Genomic DNA, 27451 nt, shown 5'->3' with positions numbered 1-27451 from the left:
AGAGGAAAGGAGGGAGACAGACAGACTGCAAGAGCAAGTGGACACAGGGAAGGAACGAAAGAAGGGGGACAGGGCTGGAGAGTTTGGCCTTTTTTTTCTTTTTTTGCTCAGTAGACCTGCACAAGAACCCGGTTCTTAGCGGAGGAGCCTCTGAGCTTCAAGTCCTCAGAGGTGTGAGTTTCTGAGCTCAGGTAGAGAGGATGGCGGTGCGGATGTTGATGGTGTGTGTGCTGGGAAGTCTTCTGTGTCAGGTAAGAAAACAGCAGTATTTCTAAATGCTTGGTCGGCTTAGAGCTACTATAAGGATTTTTTTAGGATGATAGAAAAAGCTAATATTAATACTGATGCCTTTTTATAAGCAACAAATTCAAAAGAGATCATCAGCACCAGCTTTATCAGAGCTATATCATTATTATTCATTTCTCTAAAGGCTGCTGCAGGGTGGGTGTCTTGCTCTAAGTTGCAAAAACAGACTTTGTTGATGTATTTTGAGACAAAGATTTACAGTGAGTGGTACGTTATGGATTTTTTTATATCCAGGAATTGATCAGCAACTTTATAAAAGGTACCACCATGTCTACAGGGGGCGCCAAAATCAGCAAAAATGATCAGCTCCTCACAGGAGCTTTAAATAACCAGAATATGTTTGTTTTTTTTACTTGTAGCACCTTTTATGTGTATTTCATGTGTTATTCTTAATGTTGAAGGCAGATATGTCTACAGTATTATCACCATTTATCTGAACCTTGACCAAACATGTGATCAAGTAGAACAGGCACCAGAGATATTAAGCCATCAGGCATGGAAATATCACTCTTCCCTTCCTGAATTTCCGACATTTTTACAAACAATATTTGTACTTTGATGAAAGATAACCTGCTGCAAAGATACTCTTGCACTTGAGATTTATGATGTGATACCCCACACTCTTCCCCTGCTGCTGTATGAATCTACACTGAACTTACCCTCAAGTCTTTGCCCAGAACTTCTCACCTCCTGCTCCTTCAGAGTGTGATCCCAGTTAGAGATTTTTCCATGGACTCTTCAAACACAGTTTATGTTATTACCAGAGTGATGTCTTCAACCAAACATCAACTGATTTTTATCAATAGAAGCACTAAAACTGGCTCCGCAATCAGTCGCCGAGGCCGATCCAAACACTTCATCCTGCTTGGAGAGAGGTTGATGAAGTGTTGTGAGGAGGACGAGTCTCCAGATGTGTACAGAAGGGCTCGGGGCATCATTAGTGGAGCCCCTGTCAGCAGGAGCCATTGTGAGATTAGAAATAGATGACCATGTAAACTGAAATATCACCAACAGCACTTCCAAACACCATAAGTCTTTCTGTGTGTTTGGAGGAGTAATGCAGCCCAGGTTGGGATGGTGAGTGAGGGGACCTCCGGTGCTCCTGGGGGGCAGCGCTACTTAGATTTGCTCCATAACTCATTGTGGATGTTGCAAGTTGCAGTACAGTTGTGACGGAGGTCTTTATGGTGAATTTGTGGTGGGCTTATGGGTTCATTTTCTCACCTCCTGTTCGGTAAATTTGGAGAAACTTGAGGAAAATATATGGAAGTGTTAGATCAATGAAACAGCGACTTAGAAAATCACTGTAGCAGACCATATGGCACGCGTTGTAGCCCAACTCTTCTTTAATGATTTTACTCTCTGTTAAAAACATGAAGACCTGTAAAACCCTGAAGCATGACCTTAAAGTTGATAATCCAGTTCTTCAGGATGGATGCAGATTTTAAGAACCACTTCATCTCTGTATGGTGCTGCTGATCCAGGGTTAAAATGTGTCTTTGAATAGCAGAGATGTTAAAGCCCAGAGGGAATTTTAACCTAAATAACTAGAAGTTGCTCTTTTCGTTTATTTACTGAGTTGTAACTGAAACAATCTGCTCCACAGAAAAATCAATCATTTGTGTGTAGAATACTCCCAGAGGAGGACTGAAAGGTGGCTCTGAAAAGTTTACATCAGGCCCCTTTACATGGAAGAGGCCTGTCTCCACTACAGTGTTAGCACCAACAAACTCAATTTTAGACATGTCTCATCAGTGTTAGCTGGTTCTAGGTTGACAAGTTGTTTTGATGCACTTAACTTTCCTTGTTAAGGAACCATGTGACCGTCAAGTCTATCTTAAGCTGTTGTGCATCCTTAATATTTTCTTTAATAAAGGACATTTTGAAAGAAAAATGGAAAAGAAATTGTGTACAACATTAGCGGTGGATCTGGACTTGGAATTTTCATCCTTGTAACATGTGGTCTGGTTGACAGTGTTAAAAGTGGAGGTAAAAAATTTAGGAGTCCCTTAATCCTTGTTGGTGACACAGTCATGTGCATAAGTTTAAGGCATGTAGGGTGCTAAGGATTCATCACGGGGCCCATTGTGCCACAACCCAGGGCTGCAGATCGGGGCAGAGTCAACCCTGACTCATAATGGCACACGTGTGTTGCTAAGCAGTCAAGGTCAAGCTCAACAGCATCTCTGTTGTCCAGGCCTTTGATACACCTAGAGACTGCCAGCAGTTTTTGAGCCCTGGGACATCCACAGCATGACCAGGGGCTTGTAGCAACCATACTACATTACCCCCCCCCCCCCCCCCCCGGCCAGTACCCTAGGCTGGGTATTTACTCCCCACATCCACCCCTTACTCCACCCTAAAGGTGTGGACTTGTCATTTTTCAAAGAATTATCTTCCTATGCCCCTGGAGATATGCAAGGACATCCAGAGCACGACCGGGGTTGTGCTAGCCCTCCTTACCGCCTGATGGTGCCCTAATACAGTTTAAGGCGGCCTTGTACCTAACAACATTTCCCCTGATTTCAAAGTCCAGGGCAAAATTCCAAAGTCTGAGTAGAATCATGGGAGTCTTGTTAAAGTCGCAGCTCGCTCCTGTGGTCTGTGGTCTCAGTAGTTAGGTGTTCATTACTCGCCACATCGACGCAGTACTTCAGCCTCAATTTTTGGCCCAAATGTGCCCAAAATCAGGAGCAGCAGTACTAAATAAATATATAATTAGACGACTTCAAAGGTCATCGAGCATCAAAAGAAGATGATAGAAAATGTATCAAGATTATGCAACTAACTTGAACTTTACTGTTAATCCCTCCACTGTTGTGCAAAGCCTTTTAAATACACTGGAATTTCTGTGTATCAGTCAGCATTTCCTCTACTAAGAAACAAGCTTTCAAAGCCAACATTCAAGATAAAGAGCAAGTAAAGAAAATAAGACATATCTGACGTATCCAAGTATTTCTTTATTATGGGTTTACATCTCTGATGTTGTTTTTTTACACAATGTTTAAGTGTCTCCTTGTTGGACCGATTGATAAGTATACCACAGGTGGTAGAAAGAAAAACTAATGTCTTTTGTCAGAAATAAACCAATGCCCATTTCAGTTGTGCTTTTCCAGTGACTCACTCATTTATCACTTTACTAAACTGGACCAGTTTCTGTGGTTGCAGATGGCCACATTACACTAAGCATGAGCATATCAGATTGGGCTCTATGCTTCATTCACAAAACATTCAGTTGATCAGAATTAGATTGATCAACCCCCATCAGCTGTTTGTCCAGTCCAAAGGCTTTGCTCACTTGTCACCTGATAGCTTCCTGTTGAGTTCTTTTAATTTTCACAGCGCTGGTGTTGTTTTGAGCTGTTGGTGTGGAAGTTGTTGGGTGAATGTTATGGGGGGGCACCAGCCACAGCTGTTCCCAGATGCATACGTGATGCCATTTGTCTCGCTCTGTAATCCCCATTGCGGAAAGACGAGTGGGGCCGCTGCTGGACCATGAAATCGGGTACAAATCAAGAGTCTGTAGCGGTGGCCAGCTGGCGCTGGGGTCTCACTCATCGGAAACAATCAGTCAGAGGATTTAGAGTCTGAATCACAGGTCCTGCTGGGTGTGGATACCTGTGGGATGTTTTTCACTGATTAAGGTTTCAGAGGGAAGAAAGGGCAAATAGACAACTACCAGACCATAAAAACTAATGGACAGAGCAGTGGTTTCAGTCTGACTGATGACCAGGAGAAGACCTAAGGAACAGATGAGTCAATTAACCTATACAGATGATATTCTGAAGATGTGCTGAATCTCATCACCTCATCATATTACATACATTGCGCTAGCATTTCTAAAAGGCATTCATATTTACAGTTTATTGACTTTATCTAAACTTAAAATAGATTTTGATAATGTGTATTCCAACAGTGTGTGTTGGCAAATATGCGTCCACTTGATGAGTCTAGAGACTTCAAATCAGTAAAAGATTTGGGCTGTCCCAACAAACTGTTAACTTGTTTAACAACTATTTAGCTCACATGCAGAACACAGTGAGATATTGCACTTCTATCTCATTCACTGTAACCTCAAGTGTTCCGCAGAGGTCAGTCCTGGGGTCACCCTTATTCGTTTTTTTATCAATAACAGAGACTGAAACGTATCTAATGCAAAATGTATTCTCTATGCTGATGACACTGCTATGTACTGTTCAGTGTCCACTCAAGCTCTTACTCACTTATAGCTTGCTTTGAACACTGTTCAACTTGTTTATGATTTTGTTTTAAACACTGAAAAAAAAGCCATTCTATTTTTAATGCCCTCAATCCCCACTTTTCAAAATGCACTGATCAAGTCTGTTTTGAGGATGGAAATCTTGATATCTTAATTGTTGATTCTCCCTCTTTTCACTGAAAACTGAAACTGTGTTTCTGTTTAAGAATCAGATTCTATCTGTCTTTTGAGTCAGAGAGAGACTGATTGCTTTCACTTCTATATGTGCTGGACAATGGTGGTGCTTTGTGCATGTAAGCCTCATCTATAAGCTCTGGACACAGTGCGTCATGGAGCTCTGAGGTTCATCACATATTCATTCTCACTCATCACTGTTTGCTGTATGTGCATGTTGGATGGTCTTCTTTGTCTACATGGAGACTTAAACACTGGTGAATTCGTAGTTAAAAGGCTATTTTAGATCTACTTCCTTCCTACTCTCTGGCCTTTTCTTGCTGTGTGCTCAAAAGGTCAGAACTGAATTGGTGAAAAATGTGTTTAAGTTTGCTTCTCCCTTAACTTGAAAATAGATGCAAAAAATGCTGAAACTCAATGAGATTGTCTCACTGAATACTTTTAGGAGGATGTTAATTAACTTGAAGACAGATGACTGACTGCAGGTGTTCTATCTTTAATTATGGGTGATTTTGGCAAATATTTGCAGTTTATTTTTTTATTTTGTGTTTCTAAATATATAGTAATTGTGCCTATTGTATTGTGTTTTGTGTATGTCTGCCTGCGGTCAGCAAACTTTGTTCACTGTGCTGCTTCCTGTCTTGGCCAGGACACTCCTGAGATGAGATTTATAATCTCAAAAAGGTTTACTGGTTAAAAAACCCCTAAAAGGTTAAGTTAAAAAGAATGATACATAAATGTAAAAATTAACTGATGAAAGTGGAACTGCTGATAAGGTGTAAAAAAGCAACAGTGCATTATTAAGCAGACATAGGTATGTTTAACAGTGAGAAAGTAGAAGTCATAGATATTTAAGAGAACTAAATATAGTCGACTTTTGGTGGTATTCATTTAGTCAACCTTTGTTTACATCTTGATGAATGAATGAGAGCACACTCTTATTTTCAATGATGTCAAGAGTACAAAAACAAGATGGACAAGATTACTTTAAAGCAAGTCTTTTCACATGAAGCGTTGATAAAGATTTTGTTAGCAGTAAATACAATGAGCTAATTAAATAAAAACTAAATTCTTGAGTTTAATGCATCATCTGAAAATGTCACTTTTGAGATATTTATAATAGTATCATCTTCATAAAGTTGTATACAACTTTATTGCTCCCTCTGCAAGCCATTTTTTGCAATCCTCCTCCACCCCAGCTCCTCCTTTATTTTGCTTCTGACTAAATCAATGTTTTTCTGTTGACAATGACAACTGCTCTGCTTTAGGGTTTTTTTGCTGCTTTTCTTTCTGCCCCAGGCTTTCATTGTAGGCACAGGAAAGGCAGGAACTTGTGCTGTCCTTGCTTGATGCTTCCCATGTAGGCTTGTGGAAGGGCAGGGGGATCCCAGAACAGCTATAGAAATAATAGCAACATGTGCAAATTAGTAACTGCTAATAAAGAAAACTATTTATAACCATAAATCATATATGTTTCTTGACAAATTTAGTGATCACTCAGGTAAAACTTTTACTAAAATCAATATATATTGCTCTGATCACATGGCCAAAATCAAATGCAGAGAAAAGAAATGTAAGTCAATTTTCAGAATAGGTGGATTTTTAAGTGAACTTAGAGAACCTATTCATCCTTGAAGTCCCAATTTCAAGCCCCAAATAATATTGAAAGGAGATATTTTATTGAAGCAAAATGACAAGCTCAAAAATTTCACCCGTCACCTGTTACATTAAAAATTTGTTCTTGATTTTATCCAACATTTCTGGTGTCATATTACATATTTTTTTCTCCCCTAAGGAAATCTATGATTATGCCCTGTGTGGCCCTACTTTTAGTCTTCATGTTCTAACCTTGCTCAGCATTCCTCAAGCTCAGACATCTGCTCCAACTGAGACTCACACTTGTAGCAGCACCATAAATAGGCCATCCATGCCCATGCCAGGCAGTCATGACTTAGCAAAGACAAGTGGTGTGGGACCAAAGCTGAGTGACTGGGTGTATGTCCATGCCTGAGGACCAAGAACAGAAGCGACCAGAGGGGCACCTGTGTGACCTCTAGCCCTTTGGCCGGAGAGACTGTCAGGCTTGTTTTCTTCCAGGACGGTTTCTTGTTGAGCTATTTAAGGACTGATCTGCTCATGCATACCTAGAGAGGAGACACTGAAGTCAATAAAGGGTTTTAAACAGACATACCAGTCTACAGAGACATGTACACCTACTGTACTAAAACTAACTGTAAAGCTGTCTTTGAGGGCCTTTACCAATGAATTGAGAAATTAAAGAAGGGCAAATGGATTTTTTGTTGCTGTTGTCGTTGTCGTCTTAGTGATGTCACTCCCTGATTTCTAAAGAGGTGTTAAACCCTGAACCCCTCTACCTAACTTGATCAGTCTAGTAAAAGGCAAAGAGCTGTTGTTAAGGCAGACTTTAAGCCTCTTTGCAAACAGCTACAACACGTTGGTTTGTCAGTCAGACATTAAGCTTACTAAAATCAAAACAGAGGAGTTAAAAATATGTTTACCCTCAGAATCACTTTTTACTGATTGTAAGTTGTTTTATAATGCCAAAACATTCCAGTAAAATTTTCCCTAAAAAATCCATGTAAATTCCTAAAAAAGTTCAAGAATATCCCCCAAAATTTCAAAAAAGACACCCAAAATGTTCTCATCAAATACAACCTTAATTTTCTAACCAAATTCCCCAAAAATAACAAACACATTCCCCAAAATTATACAGAAATAATAGAAAATTCTGCAACAGATACAAATTCCATGAAATTTCCACAAAATTCCTGAAAATTTAAAGCAAATTCTCTCCCTGAATTCAAGTTAAATTTCCCAAAATTGCAAATACATGTCCCAAGTTTCCATGATAGTGCCAGATAATAGAAAAAGAATCAAACATCTAAACAAATTTCCCAAATTCCCATGAAAATACCCCAAAAAATTCAAAGCAAATTTCCCCCAAAACTACAAATGAAACCATAAAATATACAAACATGTCCCAAAATCTCCATGAAAATATTAAAAAAAAAATTTCAAGCAGATTTCCAAAATGTCCAAATTTATTAATTGAAATTCCATGAAAATCAGGAAAATTGTCTAAAAAAACCCTAATGGAAGAATTGTGTTTGTTCGGAAAGCCAAAATGTGATTGATTTGAATATTCAGAGTTAGAATAAGATGATTAATTCAAAGGTTACACTGATAATACCATTTCTAGGCTAATGAGGAATAATCCCTTAGATATTCAGTATGGTAGGCTCTGAAACTGAGCGCCAACATCTTCAATATGGCTGTACACATTTTTCCTCTGAAGGCCCGGATCATGAAGGTAGAAAACAACTCTTTTGAACTCAGTGAACACTCCTTGGCAGAAGTGTTTGACAGATCTTGCTGTGAAGGCATATCATCCCCAAACAAGCTGTCCATACTTACGTGAGGGCTCAAGGTGAAAGGCCAAGCTGTAAAGGTTTCTGGGAAAAGCATCTGAAACAGTTAATCTGTATGTGGTGTCGTCGCTCAGCCTGTCAGAAAAGGAACTCTTTGGTCTAATTGGTAACGTGATACTTTGCAGTTACTGCGTCTCAGTCTGGTAAAAACATTAACACACAGGCAGACACTTAGTGGAGCCACAGTTTTCTCTTAAGTTGTGTTTAAAGAGAAAGGATGAGATGATACAGGATGTTTGCAAAGAAAGAGTGAAAGGCTCTATGTGCATGTGCGTTCTTAATGAATGCCTTGTAGAGAAGGGGCAGATTATATAAGATTATTCTTCTTTTTGCTCCTTTCCATCAAGTATAGAGATTTCATGTTTGGATTTCATGTTTTGGAACACTTGAACTGTGTTGCTGTTGTGGTTAGCCTCAGAAATACGGTACTTATTGTATATCTTCATATGCTCTGTTTGCTGCCTACTTTATGGACTAAACTTAATTTGCACATCTAAATGTCCGAATTCTTTTAAAAATGGCTGGACCTATGTTCAGTACCTTTTGCAGAATTGACAGAAATGGCATGTTTACTGTTGCTGCAGAAACACCCAATATTGTGTTTGAGGACAATTTCACAAGGAGGTTGGGACTTCTGCCAGAAGCTGCTGTTCTGTTGCTGTATCTAATTCATGCTTTGTGCTGCTACTTGTGATGACCCACAATTTATTTTCTGCCATGTTTTGTCATTCAGGCTCCCCTGATAAGTCCATCCCCACTCCCCTGACCCCATTATGGTTTGGCCCACAAAACCTTTTCAAAACTAGAGATGCACTACCCAGCTCCACCCTGCTCTGCACCTTTTGTTTTAAATTGAGGACTCTATTGACCCACCAGTACTTCTTGAATGAGCAATCTTGACACAAATTCTTGAAAATGTTCAACAACTTCAATTTATCTAACATAACATATTGAAGTTTACACCTTGCATGAATCAAAACAAGACTGAATGAAGAGACAGGACAAGCGTTACAGAAACCTTAAACTGACACGCATGAATACATTTTATTTTATTTTGTACCTCACAGTAAGGTGTACATTTTGGTTGCTTTCTTGATATTTTGAGACATTAACACGTTAAAATAAGAAAACAAGTTTTGAAAAGGAGTTGAATAAGTTTAGATCTATGGAAAAAATAGAAATATCACTCTGGTCTGCAAAAAAACCTCATTATCTCCATTTTTCATGGTTGTAATATTTCTCATAAATCAGTGCTACTGGTCACCCTTTACATCTGTCAGAGGGTTTAAACAAATTTTAAAGCAATAAAAAGTGTCAAAAAGATGCTGACTATTGCCATTCAGTGTTAAACTGATTTTTTTTTTCATTCCCTTGAAAGTGTTGATTTTGGAGACAGGAGGTTTTGCCTAACACCGGCAGTATACATGTTCAATGGATAAAACAGAGTAAAATCGAATGTAGCTGCTTAAACCTTGCATACATCATGGACTTTTTACCACAGTCATTTTCGAACACGTTCACAACCCACTAAAAACATCTCCGTGACCCACTTTTGGGTCCTGACCCACTGTTGTATACTATGGATGATGTGTCACCTTTAGTCTCTATGTCCAACTGTTTTTCTTTGTCTGTTTCCTGTGTTTTTTCTTTTTCTTTTTGCCTTTTGTTTTTCCCCCTGAAGATTTAATTTCATATGTTAGGAAAACAATGAAATGGTTTCTTTTTTCATTATCTGCTTTCCAGTTATGGGAAAAATATCTTTGATTTATATGAAATTCTGTGACGAATGAAATATATCTTTGCTGGACTCTGCCCAGTAATTGTTAAATTGTAAAGCACCTTGTTAATTGCAGAATTCATTTAATAGAGTCCTTGGTATAAAAAAAGCTATTTATGCAGCAGAGGTGGTCGTTCAGCAGCATGTCTCTATACTTTTCATCTTTAACCACGCCAACGAAATCTGATCTTCACCAAACTTTCAGGGAATATTGGGATAGTGACAAGGAAGAATCGATTAGATTTTGGTGATGATCCGCGCACCTGTTAGTTTTTTCTCGGACTTCGAAATTTTGAACACCATAGTAATTAATGGGAGCGTGAGCTCCTCAGTAGTGCTGTTTAGGCGTGGGTCTGCTGCCTCAGACGGCCATTCTAGTTTGTTATTGTTTTGACTGAGAGAATATTCAGACTTTTCTTCTCTTCTGAAGTTTACATTTGTATATCTTTGTCTGGACTTAGTATTGGATGGATTGTCTTTACAACTGTTAGGTACATCCATGAACATCCTGGAGTAAATTGTTGGAGGACCTTTGTGATCCCCAACCCTTCAATCACCTCCATAAGGTCAAACTTTTTCAGACCATTCTTTGGTTTATGTCCAAATGCAAAACAATGATATTCATGCTCATCATATACCACCAGATGTGATTCATATTCAGTGTAAAAACATGGGTCTCTTCAATCTGAAGCTTTAAAACTACACTTCGATTTTGATTTGAATATCAGATAACTTAACACAATTATTCTGAAAGTTGGATTCCTCCTTTTTAATCTGTGGGATTCTGGAGAAAGCCATACTGTGAGTTTCAAAGTTTTATGAACTTGTATTGATGCTCTCTGCATCTCACAGTCTGTGTTTTGACACAGCTAAAAAAAAAAGAGCTCATGTTAGCCAAGTCTCCACAGATCAGGAAAATTTAGAAAGTGCTGTATTTGGAAACACAAGTGTGATGCAGGTGTTACTGATGCTGAGGTTAGGTGACACTACAGAATGTGTGCTATGCCTGTGGAGGTTCACATTTATATGAAACTATTTGCTAGTCTGAGGTATGGAAGTGGATAGCTGTCAGGATTAATTTGTGTCGGTATGCATTGCTGGAATGTGAGTGTAAACATCTCTTTGCATGTGTAGATGACGATGGCTACAAAAAGCTAAATAGGTAGGGGTCGAGAATATAGAGCAGGCTAAGATTAGCCTACCCTCTGACTAGGCCTGCAGATGCCATCCATGGTTGCCATTTTTCCCTGCACTGTTGAACAGCATGCCAATGGATCAGAGTATCAGATCACCCAACCCGCAGACAGAGCAGGGATCACAAGTCATTCATAAAATATTCAAAAAAGTAACCACCAAGGGTGGGACAAATATTGATACAGAAATATATCTTTATCTTGGTTCCTAAGATACAACTATCAAATCACTGGTGACACCAGTTGATATTTCATTTAACTGGTTTTGGTTTTTTGAACAGATTTTTCTGACAATTTGACTCACTACGTCACAACTTAATGACTCCTCTATGGTGGTGCTTAAGGCATGAATGAGGGTAATGAACACAGAAGCAAACATGGGCCAAGAGCCAGATGATATCAGGATAAGGAAAAGGGAAAATAACGGGTTAATAACCATCAGCAATTAAAAAAATATTAAAGGATGTTGCATGATAGCAGCTAAAATTGACAAATACAGTTAGAATACATGAATCTTGATTTCTCCTTTGCTTAGACTTTCTGTATCCTATACTATCCCATTATCCTTTCCTAGTCTGTCATGTTGTATTGTACCGTACTGTACCGTATTGTTCCATTTTGTGTCTTATTCTATCCTATCCTATCCTATCCTATTCTATTCCATCCTATGCTATCCTTGCCTGTTGTGTTATGTCATTTTGTATTGTAACGTTTCATTTCCCTATCCTATCTATCCTATCCTATCCAATCCTATCCTATCCTGTGACATGAATCATAGTGTATTGCATTGTTTTTTATCCCAGGTCATTCCTGAGTTAACATTGCAATGCAGCACATTATATCCTATCCCAAGTTACCTTGCAATTTCCACTCTTAGACCTACATTCTATGGTATGGTATGGTAGGGTATGGTAGGGAAGGGTCGGGTAGGGTAGGGTAGGGTAGGGTAGGGTACTGTATGGTATGGTATGGTATGGTATGGTATGGTATGGTATGGTACTGTATGGTATGGAATGGTATGGTATGGTATGGTATGGTATGGTATGGTATGGTATGGTATGGAATGGTATGGCAGGGTATGGAATGGTATGGTAGGGTACTGTATGGTACGGTATGGTATGGTATGGTATGGTATGGTATGGTATGGTATGGTACTGTATGGTATGGTACTGTATGGTATGGAATGGTATGGTATGGTATGGTATGGTATGGTATGGTATGGTATGGTATGGTATGGAATGGTATGGTATGGTATGGTATGGTATGGTATGGTATGGTATGGTATGGTATGGTATGGCAGGGTATGGAATGGTATGGTATGGTATGGTATGGTATGGTATGGTATGGTATGGTATAATATGGTATAGTACAGTATGGAATGGTATGGTATGGTATGGTATGGTATGGTATGGTATGGAATGGTATGGAATGGTATGGTATGGTATGGTATGGTACAGTATGGAATGGTATGGTATGGTATGGTATGGTATGGTATGGAATGGTATGGTATGGTATGGTAAGGTATGTGGATTACTGTAGTTTTTCATGGCTTTTAGTTATCTATAATATTGTGTAGATGGATAAATTTTTGTTAAAATAAAATGTTTCCTACTGTATCATAGTGTAACATATTGTATCTTACAGCATTGTGTCACATCCTGACACATCGATTCTTGTGTCTTCTTGTATCATATAACATTGGGCTCAAGTTGTTGGAAAGCGCATTGTTTGTTTTAATAGATTTTTTTTTTTTTAATTGATGTCGTGTTGAAGTTAGGAAAGTATAAGTGAAAGACATTAACTCACCGTGGCGACCGAAGCGTATCGTATCATATTGTACCATTTCGTATTGTATCGTATTGTATCACATCGCATAGCATTGCATCCATCACATCGCATCATATCGCATCGCATCGCATCGCATCATAGTGTATCGTAGCATAGCATAGCGTATTGTATCTCATCTTATCATATCGTATGGTTTCGCATTGTATCACATCGCATCACATCGTATCACTTGTATTGTATCGTATTGCATCGTATCATATCTTTTCCAATTGCGTCCATCAAATGGTATCCTTTGATACCCTGCAATTGCCATCCCTAGATTCGTATTGTACCATATCGTATTGTCTCCTGAATTACCCTGCAATTCCCACAATTGGACCCTGCAATTCCCACTTACTTATCCCATTATAAGATCATTTACTGTGAATTATGTATATGAAACAGGTTTCCCATTCATGTTTAGAGTAAAGAATAGTAAAGTCTGGCTCTGAATTTTGTATCTAAACTGTTAAACATGTGTGAGGTAATGCTGAATCCAGTGAATTCCCAGAGAAAAGAAGGAAGCAACTAACGGAAATGTGTACATGCTTGTGCGTGGGAGGGTGTTTGTTGATGCATGTTCACGTTTATGTATGTCAGTTTGTATGTGTGTGAGAAAGCATGAACATCAGTGTGTCTGTGGAATTCCTGCTGCAGAGCAGATCTGTAAGGTGACCCCAAACTCCCAGTCAGGTGCAGAGCTGAGCATAAAGGGGAATTTGTGAGTGTGAGTGGGAATGCGGGTGGGAAAGCACAGGATCTAAATCCATACTCGACAGCTGTTGTGTGAGTGTGTGTCTCACATGTGCATTGTGTGTGTATCAGTGTGCTGTGTGTGGGTGGATTTGTGCGACCGTAGCTAAGACAGCAATGTGGTGAATGAGGGCTCGTGAAATGAGCATGAGTGTTTGTGTTTCCTGGTCCTGGGATGAATTTGCACCCAGATCAAAGCAAGCTGACAAAGACATGCATTAGGGAGTGAAACTTAAGGCTGTGGCATGGCCTCCCTTCTGCCCCCCACAATCCCATGGATTCTACATTACAGACAACCTCAGAGCTGCAGCTATCACACAGCAATCCTATAAGGCTTCTGGGAATGTCAAAGCACTGGGGGAGACTCTGCCTGTTTTAAACAGCTGCATGTATCCATAATGACAGAATTTGTGTCATGCAGGAAGTGAGTAATATTGGAATCAAAAGCTACTCTTCATGTCCAACTCCCTGACATACATTAGATCTCCAAGTATAATACTAAGTGTCTTAATGTTTATGTTTTCCATTTCCCTGTGGGCTTCTCTAGTGAGTTTTATGCTGTTTTTCTTTCCAGGTGTTAATCTCTGCAGAACTTCATCACACAGAAGAAGAGCTACATCCTCTAACGCTTTACCCATGGAGAAATCAAGGAAAAGGGATAGTCAGGGTGAAGAGAGACTGGATCATCCCTCCAATCAGAGTGCTAGAGAACAGCAAGCAGGTTCCTGAAGACCTTGTCCAGGTAAAAATGTTAAATGCAGCTTTTTAAATTAAAATTTCATATTCAAAAAGTTATTGGTGTGTAATTTTTTGGAAATAAAGGATTTTATTTTATTTAACCTTTATTTAACCAGATGAAAAACCCATTAAGATCAAGATCTCTTTTAAAAGGGTGACCTGGCCAAGAGGTCAGCAGCTCACATCATAATAAATACATTTAAATGACAGATTACAAAAATAATTTGAATCAGACAATAAACTGGAAAGTGCATAGGTAAATTGCAGATAAAGTGCTGGGAGAATAACTCACAATAACAGATTTATAAACACAGGCACTGTTCCGTGGTCTTGTGTTGTCTGTCATTTAAGACAAAACAAAATGCCCCAAGTGAAATGAGTTCAGACAATTTCAATTCAGACTGGAGAGTATTTCATGCAGAGGGAGCAGCAAAACAGAATGCTCTTTTCCCTAGTTCAGTCCTCACATGAGGAACAAGCAGGTGAACAATATTGCTAGAGCGCAAGGCATAATGGCTTTCAGTTCTCTGAAGGAGAGTAGATAAATAAGAGGGAACCAAGCCAAGAAGAGCCTTATAAATCAGAGTCATCCAGTGAGTGTACCTGCGAGCACTCAGAGAAGGCCATCCAGATTTGACATAGAGCTCGCAGTGATGAGTGAGATTACTACACCCATTGACAAACCTCAGAGCACAGTGGTAAACAGTATTCAAGGACTGAAGACATTTGGCTGAAGCTGTCATATACAGAACATCACCATAATCCAGCAACGGTAGAAAGGTTGCGGATACAAGACATTTCCAAGCTCTGAGGGAGAAGCAGGATTTATTCCTGTAATAGAAACAAACTTTCACTCTGAGTTTAATGACCAAGTTGGCGATGTGTGCTTTGAATGAAAGCTCCTGATCAATAAAAACACCCAGATATTTATAGATAGACACTAGCTCAATGGGAACACCTTGCAAAGTTAAGATAGAAGGGATGCTCCCTGACAACTCACTTTTAGTTGAAAATACCATGAATTTGGTTTTGTCTGCATTTAGAACTAGTTTGAGTTTCTGCAAACGAGATTGAACAACATTAAAAGCAGACTGCAAGAACTCAAAAGCCTGAATTATCGATGTTGAACAACAATAAATTACAGTATCGTCTGCAATAAAAATGATATGAGGCATTCGACAAGTTATTACACAGGTTATTAATGTAAACACAGAATAAAATAGGCCCTAAGACCGAACCTTGAGGCACCCCTTTGGAGACCTCCAGAAAGGAAGAGGTAACACCAGCCATCTGGACACACTGGGATCTACCACCCAGATAGTTTGTAAACCAGGAAGCTGCTTGGTTTGACAAGCTAATATGCTTAAGTACACTTAACAGCAAACCATGGTCTACAGTGTCAAATGCCTTGGATAAATCTATGAAAAGAGCTACACAGTATTTCTTACTGTCCAGAGTATGGATAAAATCTGGGTTAAAATCCATTCAAAAAGCAAAAGTGCTCTAATACAAGCAGCTTTTTCTTGCTGTAGTCATCTAGTTTATACTGGTCAGAAAAAAAGATCTCTTTCCAAACTTGCTTTCAATGAAAGCGATGAGAGACACAATCCACAATGAGAGCATTACAGAGCCTGATATCCGGAGGCTTATGCCAAGTGTATGATTGTTAGTAACACAGCTGTTATAAGGCTTCAGCAGTCAGTGTCATGAATCATTTACATTTCTAGCCAAGTTCCTGCCTTTTAATCACTTAACGTCCTCTTTTAATCACTGACCTTCACCAAAGCCCAAGAGGCAACACTTACAATGTCTATTCTGTTTTCACACAGGCCATAATAAAGTAGGTGTAGCTTGTTTTCAGACAAACTAACCATTCATATCATCTGTTTATCTTAACGATGTGGAATGAATATTGACAAAAGCAGACTTCTTGTTTTTTGTCAGGAAACATCATTAATGCAGCAGAATTTCCCCTGACTGACCAGCTAACTGGCTCATTAAGTTTACATTTAAAAACATGTAAACATGATACAGTGAATTCTGACAAAAGAAGAAAAGATTTAAGTAGTAAATTCAGGTGTTTTCTTAAAGGATGGACATGCAATGATAAATTATTTGGATAAAAATTGACTGCTATGCAAAATTGTGTAGTTTTTGCAACTTAATCCTAAATCCTTGAAAAGTTAAACAAGCCTCTAAAAAGCCATGCACTGTTAACTGAAGTGTTAACAATGGATGTGACACTTTACGCAGGTCAGAGTTTAAAGGACGGATGAAATGTAAATGTTTTGTTCAGGCTGTCACAGAAATTCAGTTAGCATATTAATCTTAAGGTACAAGCAGAAATATTGAACCACTTTTATAAGGCGATGAAAAAGAAGAACAGACCATATGTCAAAGAAAGTGAATGCAGAATGCATAAAATATAGACTCCCTGCTATTATTAGGTCAGAATCTCATTTCCTGCCGTAAGTCAAAGGCCTCTCTGAGCTCAAACACTCTTGTGTCAAGGTCCCTGACTGTCAACATACTCACATCTGGTGTTACAACATGAGGTTAACAATCCTACCCCCAACTTCCCCATGAGGTTGCGAAGATCATAAATTTGATGTCCTCTCTCTGCTTAGATCAAATCGGACAAAATCTTCACTGGCGTGGTGATCTACAAGTTAGAAGGACCAGGAGTTGACCAGGAGCCCAAGAATCTGTTTGAGATTGATGATAAAACAGGAATAATCAGGAGCAAACGGCCGCTGGACAGAGAGAAATACAGCAGCTTCACGGTAAGAAAACATTAATGGGAGTAACATTACAAACGACCAGACTCTCAAAGTGCACTTTTAAGTACAATCAAGCAGAAGTACTTCGCACAAATCATACAAGACTCCATAAGACTCTGCACATGTTTCAGAGCATAGGTCCATGTGTTCGCCTCAAATCATTTATCAGTGTCTCAGACACCAGCACAAACAGCCAGAGGTCACTTTCCGAGGGCCTTTATGGGCATCTTGGGAGAAACTTCAGAGTGCTTCTACCAGATGACTGGTGATGTAACCCATGAATTTGAACCAAACATCCTGCACATTTCTTTCTGCCATTTCCAGCATGTGTTGTGAACATATACCACAAATACCCAAAGGGAAATGTTGGATTGGTGGAAATTCACCATACATATATCATCACTGGAGTGTTCACTCAGCAGCATTTGTTTCTTGTATTTGTGTGTGTTTAGCTGAAAGCATTTGCGCTGTCCCCCAGTGGAGAAAGACTGGAGAACCCTACCACCATAGAGATCGTGGTACTGGATCAGAACGACAACAGACCCACCTTCACCAAGAGCCAGTTTGTTGGCTCTGTCTCTGAGTTTTCAGTCCCAGGTACATGAGAAGTTTTTGTTCCAGTGTTGTGAAAATAACAAAATTCCCTGCACTCCTTTAAAGCCTTAGTCAGTGGAGATGTTGTAATATTGAATACCTGTCGCCCATACCTTGCCTCACCTGAAAATTAATCAGTTTGGTAAAACTGAATAAAAACAAACAATAGCAATGTGCTACAGTAGAGTCTAAGGTTCTGTGACAAGTCACCAACCAGGGTTTTCTTAAACCAGCCATTTGCATGTTTTTATCTCGTTGTTAATAAAAGTGCTCTCCAGTGACTACAAGATTGTCTCACTGTAACAGATAAAAAAGACATATTTACATCACAAGTTAATATTATTTTATACTAACTAGCTCTCATGACTGTTGTGTGGAGTACAGTGCACTCAGAAGGTATTTAGATCTTTCACTTTTTCAGTTTCGTTATGTTGTAGCCTGATGCTACAGTAAAAACATTTTCTTTTGTTCTCATTAATCTACACTCAGTACTCCATCATGACAAAGTCAAAACAGAATTTTAGACATTTTTGCAAATTTATTAACTATAAAAAAGTGTTTGCAAAAACCAAGCCATTAGGTCAAAGAAACTGCCTGCAAGGCTGATGAAGGCAACAAAAAAATCTGCTGCACTGAAGGTTCCCAAGAGCACCGTGGCCTCTCTAATTCTCATATGGAAGAAGTTTGGCACAACCAGGACTCTTCTAAGAGCTGGTCTTCCAGACAAACAGAGCTATCGGGGGGAAGAGCCTTAGTAAGAGAGGTGACCAAGAGCCTGATGGTCTCTCTGACTGAGCTCCAGAGATCCTGTGTGGAGATGGGACAAAGTTCCAGAAGGGGAACCATCACTGAAGCCCTCCACTGATCTAAAAGTGTGGCAGAGTGGATAGACAAAAGTCTCCCCTCAATGCAAAAGCTGCTTGGAGTTTGCAAAAACTCCACATGAAAGCCAAGGTTTATTTTATTTTTCATTAATGAAAAAAAATAATTTCTGTTTTCATGTTGTTATTATGGGGTACTGAGTGTAGATTCATGAGAGAAAAATAATTGAAACAACTCTAGCATCAGGCTGCAACATAACAAAACTGAAAGAACTAAAGGGGGCTGAAAACTTTCTGAATGTACTACATACTGCGTGACTGTTAAAATAGTCATTAGAAAGAAAATCATTAAAAGACAATAAGAAGATGATGATATGAACAAATGGTATAACAAAACTTTCAGAGATGACTAATCACTAGAGATTAAAAAGGTAGAACATAAAACATAAATAAGAGATAGAGGAGCATGTAAGTGAATTAAAATGTGAAAAGATGTTAAGAATAGACATAGATAAATAGTGTAAGAACAGCAGAATATATAAAGGAAGAGAGATGGAAATAAAAGGTTGTGCTCTGGCTCATAAGGGGTCACCAGCAGTTGAGAAATCCATACCTGTGGAAGCCTCTTTCTGCCACTTAAAAAAGAAAAGTATGGAAGTTAGGGCATTTAAAAAAAAAAAAAAAAAAAAAAAAAAAGAGTCACAAGTCATAATTATGAGATACAGAGTCAAAATTATGAGATAAAAAGTCAAAATTAAGAGTTAAAAAGTTAAGATTATGAAATAAAAAGTTAAAATTATGAGATAAAAAGTTAAAATTATGAGTTAAAGAGTCATAATTATGAGATAAAAAAATCTTACATAAAAAGTCATAACTTTGACTTTTCATCTCATAAGTATGACTCAGGTTTCTTTCTTCTTCTTTTGCTTAACTTTTTCTTTTTTATGTGGCGGAAATGGGCTTCCATACTATCAAGCAAGTGCAAGAAGAAAATAACGTACTGTATGTTTATTACCAAGCACTAAACAGATCAACAAACATAGTGGTTAGTTTGTGAACATAGAGGAGCATTAAGCAGCTAAAAAGTCAGATAATTCACTCAGGAGTAGGCTGAGATCAGAACAAAGCTAAATGATGCATCAGTATTTGGTTTATGCTTTGATAAGCTATGCTTGCTTTTTGCTTATTTGAGCTTATTTAGCATTTTTATATTCACAGCTAAACTGCCTCCATTATTGTAGATTTAAATTATATTCAGTTTTTATTTTTGCACAGAAATGCTGTTTCTCAGGAAGTTCATGGCTTGTAACTGAAGCATTTTAAGCAGATCTACAAATTTCTTTTTCCATTGTAAGAACAGGAAACACTGTTTTTCTTAATATGATCCAATGCTCTCAGGATTGCTTAACATTAGTAGACTATGGGATTTTTATCTGGACTGCTGCTGCTGCTTCAGTAGAAGTCCCACATCTGTGATTCATTCCCTCAGATCTCTCCAGCTGACCGAAACTTTCAATTTTTTCAACAGGCACATCAGTGATGTCAGTATCGGCCACTGATGCAGATGACCCCATGACAGAAAACGCTTTTCTAAGCTACTCTATCATTGGCCAGGAGAGTTTCCCCTCCAACGCTGTGACCAAGACGATGTTTGGTATCAACAACCAGACAGGAGCCATCTACACGAGAGATGTGGGCCTGGACCGAGAGGTAACGAAGCAGGCTAGGTTAAAAATGTTTGCAGATCATTATGCTGCAGCTTATTTCCCTAAAATGTGATCATTCCTGTTGTAGGTGGTGAAAAGTTTCAAATTAAAGCTGCAGATTGCTGATATGGGGGGAATGGGGCTAACAAGTGAAGGAGTGGCAATCATACATGTTGTGGACATCAACAACCATGTTCCACAGTTTCACCCAGATTCAGTAAGTCTCACACACAATATGTTAGGCTTATTTTCTTTTTCAGACACTTTAAAGGTAGTACTTAACTCTAACTTATTCAAATGTACCTGTTATGGGATGAAAAGGCTAATGTCATCTCTTTAATCTTCTGTTCTGTGTTGAATTTGTGGGGTTTTTAGTACAGTATGAAAGCCGAGGAGAACAGGTACGACTATGAGATTGGCCGGGTGAATGTGACAGACAGGGATGACCCTGGAACAGGAAACTGGGCGGTCAAATATTCCATCATAAACGACCCTGATGGACACTTTGCCACGAGCACAGATCCCACCACCAACCAGGGCATCGTGAGAGTGGTGAAGGTACAGTCTTATGATCTTCTGCTATGAGAGAGTGAGGAAAGGGTGGTGCTGATTGTAGTAGATGATAAAACAGCATCAGTGCCTTTAGTTGTGTGCATTAATGGGTCCCTCCGGTCATGTTTCTGTTAACATATAAAGTAAGGGTTGAGTTTTATTTGGTTTAAAGAAGAATTGTAAATTTCTAAAAGGTAATGTCCAATAAAGCCCAAAACTGTGCATCAGAAATGACTCAACACCGCCATCTAGTGGTGGAGTTTTGAAATGCGAGTTACTAGGACATAAATGCTTCCTAGGTTTTCCTACATTTAATGCAAGTTGGTTAATCCATAAAGTATGCTGACATACTGAAATAAGACTAGAATTTAAACTGCATGAAGAACAATTTGCACATTTATTATTGATTTATATCTTCATGTAAAACCACAATGAAGTGCAAAGTATTCCTTCCTTTCTCATTCAGCCATTGGATTTTGAGGCGCAAAGCAAGTACACCCTAAGGCTAACGGTGGAAAATCTCAATCCCCTGAGCAGCAAGGCCCCCAACCTCCCAGTGAGCACAGCCATGGTGGTGGTGACCGTTGAGAACCAGAACGAAGCTCCCTATTTCAGGGAGGACCCCATACAAATAGTGGTTCCTGAGTCTGTGCTTCCCGGGACTTTACTGAAGAGCAATATCGCCTATGACCCAGATAATTCCGCCCTGAGGTATGACGCAGCAGCAAAACCAGAGCAGAATTTTGTGTTTTTGTTAAGTTTGTGTGCTTGTACCTTACTCTGTGCTCTGTGTGTCAGGTATGAGATTAGCAAAGATCCTGAGAGGTGGCTGGATATCAACCAGGAAACTGGAGACATCAGTGCTCGGAGAACCTTTAACATGCGCTCTCCAAATGTTAAGAACAGCATCTATACTGCTGTTGTCAAGGTTACAGGTCAGTTTCAGTCTTAATCTCTCTGTCTCTCTCTAATTGATCTCAGTCAAAACAACATTTTTAAGATATATCTTAGGTTTAGCTTTTGGGCTTTATTTAGATAGGACAGAACAGAGGATAGAGTCAGAAACAGGAAAGGAGCCACTGGCTGGATCCGATACCAGGCCACCTGCTTAGAGGACAACACCCTCTGTGCATGGAACGAGACTTAACCAATTGGCCATCTGTGCCCTTATTCAAAGTGACCTTTAAATACCTTTATAGTAGATGAAGTGCCCTCTTAGGTACCCTCTAAATGACAAAATATGACAAAATGCCATCTTTGGTGCCCTGTGAGTAGACTAAATTTGCAAAATCCCCGTCGTTGGAGCCCTGTAAGTAGACAGAATCTGACAAATTGCCCTCTTTGGTGCTCACTAAATAGACCAAATTTTCTAGATTTCCCCTTTTGGTGCCTTCTTAATAGACAAAGTTTGACAAATTGCTCTTTTTGGTGCCTTCTCTAAATAAGCAAAATTTAACAAAGCAGCCCCTTTGGTACCCTCTGGTTGGACAAAAGTTGAAAGATTACCCCTTTTAGTGCCCTGTGAGAAGACACAATTCGACAAAGTGCCTCCTGTTGCACGTATTCAATAGTGGCGCTAATGCCATGAAATATTAAGTTAACTTTATTGCAGCTGTATTGCAACTTTTTATATCCTGGTGCCACTCAGCATACAGCAGGTGCACTCTTTTGTGTTTTTTTTCCTGCTCCTCAAGCATTCTTAGTCTGCCACTGTCTAAAATATATATATAATATAGGACTAGTCATTTATTAATTAATGTAGACATCTCAGTGAGAAAATGTTTAGTATTGCATCTTTGAGAAGATTAAATAGATGGAATTAAAGTAAAAAATATAACACTGTAAGTTAATGCAGATTTTTGTGTATTTGTGATCTGGTTTAGATGCTGATGGAGTGTCGACCTCGGCCACGATGCTCATCACTCTGAAGGAGACTAATGACTTCCCCCCTCTGCTGGTCCCCCTCAGTGGCTCTGTGTGTAAGGGTGCAACTAGATCTGGTTCTGGTCTAGTCCTGACCGCAGTGGATGAAGACCTTCCCCCTCATGCTGCCCCCTTTACATTTGAAATGCCCGAGGATCTGTCAACCAACTGGACTGTCCTCCAAGTCAACGGTAAGGAGGGAGCATCAGGGTAGAGGATGGGGCCGGGGATGTGAAGTCTGCAGGATTATTATTGAATTAAAAATGTCTTAATTTTCAGATACCCATGCTGTGCTTCACCCTCTCGTGGAGCTGGAGGCAGGAGAGTACGCAGTCACTGTGTTAGTGTCTGACTCTGGCAGCCCAGTTCTGAGCGCTTATGCTCAGGTCAACATCACTGTGTGCTCCTGTGACTCATTTGGTGATTGTAAGTCTGAGACGGGGGCTCTCCAGGGCTCCAGTGTTGGGATCAGCTTCATGGCGCTCATTATCATCATGGCCTGCATTGCTCTTCTACTGAGTAAGTCTTACCTTGAGTGCAGCTATCAGGCTTAGATATGTTGTTTTTTCCCCTGGCATGAGCAGAATAACACAAATCTTATCCAAGTTTCATAAATTTTATAGTTGTTTTGAATTAAAATCAATAAAATAAACTTAAAACATGTGATGCTACATTTCAACTATACAGATCCAATGCAGTCATCAGTTTAAATTAAAACACGAAGTGAGGCTTAATTAAAGTATTTGGCAGAGATTTTCAGCCATATATACTCAGTGTTGTAAGAATCCAATAGAAGGCCATATACACATTAAACATTTAGCTGTAATGATAAGTTGATAGGCAAAAATAATGATCAGTCATTTTCAACATTTGATTTATTAATTTTAGTCATTTTTAACTGAAAATTGCTTATCTAACTGAACTGAAATTTACCGTACTAATACCAGTGATTTCAGATTTTTGACTGACTGCTGATATATGGAAAAAGTGGTTTGAAAATGTTAACCCCTTCATGCCTGAAAACACAAATAATAGCCAGAAAATTCTCATTTTTTGGAACTGAAATGTTTATTTAACTTTCTACTGACATTTGAAAAAATCCAAATTTCCATAAAATTTGACAAATGTGTTTTTCATTTCATTCATTAGGTGTTTTTGGTAACTGATAATCCACTTGAGGGCATTTTTATCATTTATCAGATTGTATTCATAAGTTTTTTTGAGTAATTTATTGAGCATATTAATTAGATAGAGGTATCATAAAAGTATGTATCAAATATGATACAACAGGTGTTAAGGGGTTAAATATGACTTTTATGACCACAAAAATTATATAATAATAATGATAATAATAATAAATAAATAAATAAATAATAGTAATAAAAAAAAATAATAGAATATAACTGTCATCCTTATTGATGATGTAAAAACATCTAAAATTACACTGTGAAACCTGGCCAACATGAACTCATTTGTACTTCATGCATCCCTTCTATTTTGTCACAGTGCTGCTCCTCCTGGCTGTGGCTGTCACCACCTGTGGGAGACGTCACCACATTAAGAAAGGAACAGGTCTGCTTGTCGGGGAATCAGAAGATGACATCCGAGATAATGTCCTCAATTATGACGAGCAAGGAGGGGGAGAGGAGGACGAGGTAAGAGTTTAGGGGCCTCAAGTTCCTGTGGTCATGCTCAAATGGCTGCTAATTGTGGAGGGATTTGCTGTAACTGTGGACTTTGAATATTTTCAAAGGCTTAACCTGTGTAATTTAGGGTAAAATACGATCAGAAAATCTTTGTGTTTAAAAAGTATCTTAATGGTATCAAATAGTGAAAACATGTCCACAAATATCCAGATCTATTAATATCTTTTCCCATGGCTTGGGTTTGCGTTTTCAAGTATAAGCAGGTTAAAATCGTGTGCGTCTCTCGCTGTGCAGAATGCCTTTAACATCGACCTGCTGTGGAATCCTCATGACGTACCTTCAACACCGGGGTCCTACTACCCCGGTTCAGGTGTTCCTCGAGGGAAACAGCCTCTCAGGAAGGATGCCCCCCACAACCTGCCCTCACCCACCTACCCAAGGAGGCCTCCCGCAGATCCCACTGACATCGAGGACTTTATTAATGATGTGAGAAACTTCCAGCATGGCAATTTCTTCCCTAAGTCTCACGGAAAAAAAAATAAGCTGCATTAAACAAACACTAAGTGATGAAACAGCTGAAATGTCAGTGGACAGCCTAACAATTTAGAAACAGAATCTTGCTTTTGTGTTTTCTGATTATGCTAGATATTCAGTATCTGTTATCAAAATGCTCACAGTTTCAATCAAGTCCAATTTCAAAGACCATAAAAGCAAAGTGAATCGCTATTTATAGTATTCTTAGATGAACATACTTTGTTTATAATGAAGATAGAATAAGCTGGTTATTTTTTTTTCCTAAAACTGAGCGCATTGTGATTTTGCTATAAATGTTTAAAAGAAAAAAAAAGAAATTGGAACTAGTGCAGAGCAATTAATGTAATCATCAGCACAATCACAGTGTCAGACTGTGCAATCACATGATTGCATAAAAGGATGCAGTTATTTTGTATTTATTAGTACTTGAAAGGTTTAAAAGTTTACAAAAAGGCCTGCAGAAAGTGCTTAAAGGTTATAAGAGTGCCACTCTTACACTTTGTATTTTTATTTTCCACAAAGGAAAAACTTGTATTTTGTTTCCTTTATTTTGAAAGCAGTACTGTAAAACATTTTTTTTATATTTTATTATAGGGATCCAAACAAATAAATTATATTTCTTAGATACTTTGTCATTGCATGCCAAATAAAATACATTTTAATGTAGCAGCAATCCATAACACTGTAAAGTGTGTGTAATGAACATACATGCATTCATGGTTTCTTATGTGGCATAAGATAATACAAGTTACTTATAAACAAAAAGTTATCTTCTCAACTGCCCAAAAACATGTTAAAACATAAAAAATATAAGAAATAAGACAATTACAGTGGCTAAAACTTGAGTTTTTGCAGTGAATCTTAGTGCATATTTTCAGATTTTTTTAACAAGTTTTCTCAGTCTTTTATTGGGGAAGATCTTCCCAAAAAATAGATAATTTCATTCATATTTGATGTGCTGCTCAAAGTTTCACACTATTTATATACTTTGTAAAAAGAAAAAACACAAGTTGATTTTGATCAAGGGTATCTATTTTCATTAGAGATTAAACTGTGTTTCCATGCCATTTTTTTGATCCTTTATCAACTTTAAACTGTAATTTTTTCTTCTCTCAGGGCCTGGAGGCTGCAGATCACGACCCTAATGTGCCTCCATACGACACAGCGCTGATCTATGACTACGAGGGAGAAGGCTCACTGGCAGGCAGCCTCAGCTCCATCGCTTCAGGCAGCTCAGATGGAGACCAGGACTATGACTACCTCAACAGCTGGGGACCACGCTTCCAGAAACTGGCCAACTTGTATGACCCACGTTAGGGTGGAGAGAGAAGACCTGTGTGACTCACCAGCAGTTTGGGACTAAGAACATGCCTCAGGTTGTTTTTCTGGAGTGAAAAAAAAACTTTGCAAACCACAGGCCTCAAATCCAGCATGACTAGGGTTTTCTTGAGGATTATTTGGACACAGCTCACTACAGTTTCAGGGAAAGTAAATGGGACAGTAGAATTGTGCTGGCATGATCAGCCATGAGGAAAGAAGCTGTGCATGTTAAAGGCAAACAGGAAGTGTGTTGAAATGATTTTTCATGTCTGTTGTTGTTTACCCTCAGACTTGTATTGCCCAGTAATGATGCATACAAGCCTGAGATATCAAAAAAATCCTTTACAGGTATTTCTTTTTTATATATTTTATTATTTTATAAGAGGAATTTTCCTTGATGTTGATTGTGATTTTTTTGTCTTCTTTGATCATATGTCCTCCATTCCAGTCAGTTTAACATATTTGGAAGATTTCTCAAACATTACACATCAAAACACACTGTACTACACTAGAGTCAATGAGGACTGAATCATGTTTTTTAAAGATGTTCACTGAATTTTAATTTGACTGGTGTCTATGGAATAAATGTAAATCTTCTGATAAATGTACTTGATTTAAGTGCTGTTCATACATTTACAGTGCCTATAAAAAGCATTCACCCCCTTGGATGTTTTACCCTTTTATTGTCTGAAAACAGATTTCTACAAAGTAACGTCAATTAGATAAAAATATGCATGTTAAAATAAATGACAGCATTAATATTTACCCCCTTTAAAGTGAATTACGTAATTCAACAGAGGTCCTGCCAATTGGTGCTCGTAGTCTCACCATTAGTGAAAATGGGGATCACCTGAGTGCAGTGAATGTCTCTCAAGTGATGAGACCAAAATGGTGCTTTTCAGCCGTCAGACAAGATGCTGGACACCAAACACTGCACATCAGCATCCCCACTGTGAAGCACAGTGGTGGCAGCATCATGCTGTGGGGATGCTTCTCAGCAGACGGTCCTGGAAGGCTTGTAAAGGTAGATGTACAATGAATGCGGCAAAAAATAGGAAAATTCTGGAGGACAATCTTAATCAGTCTGCAAGTGCACTACAGTGAAGATGATTTGTTTTCCAGCGAAACGATAACCCAAA

The 27451-nt window shown here is 38.7% G+C and overlaps 1 protein-coding gene across 1 annotated transcript; it reads left to right on the top strand.

Annotated features, from left to right (window-relative positions):
- On the top strand, positions 1-27272 carry cdh15 (cadherin 15, type 1, M-cadherin (myotubule)). Its single transcript, XM_041786773.1, has 14 exons — positions 1-251; positions 14273-14440; positions 17064-17219; positions 17669-17813; positions 20160-20341; positions 20426-20554; positions 20713-20895; positions 21356-21600; positions 21688-21824; positions 22773-23003; positions 23092-23331; positions 24319-24467; positions 24753-24944; positions 26109-27272. The coding sequence occupies exons 1-14, from the start codon at positions 201-203 to the stop codon at positions 26307-26309; spliced, it is 2409 nt and encodes an 802-aa protein (XP_041642707.1). The 5' UTR covers positions 1-200; the 3' UTR covers positions 26310-27272.
- The last annotated feature ends 179 nt before the right edge of the window (positions 27273-27451 follow it).

This window comes from Cheilinus undulatus, linkage group 1 (assembly GCF_018320785.1).
Source record: "Cheilinus undulatus linkage group 1, ASM1832078v1, whole genome shotgun sequence".
Classification (NCBI taxonomy): Eukaryota; Metazoa; Chordata; class Actinopteri; order Labriformes; family Labridae; genus Cheilinus; species Cheilinus undulatus.
Note: the sequence above shows the minus strand (reverse complement) of the source record. Positions and strands in the feature narration are given on the sequence as shown.

Coding starts and splice junctions, on each gene's coding strand:
- cdh15 (XM_041786773.1), top strand. CDS start 201: ATGGCGGTGCGGATGTTGATGGTGTGTGTGCTGGGAAGTCTTCTGTGT. Junction 20,896..21,355: donor GCATCGTGAGAGTGGTGAAG/GTACAGTCTTAT, acceptor TTTCTCATTCAG/CCATTGGATTTTGAGGCGCA. Junction 21,825..22,772: donor TGCTGTTGTCAAGGTTACAG/GTCAGTTTCAGT, acceptor GATCTGGTTTAG/ATGCTGATGGAGTGTCGACC.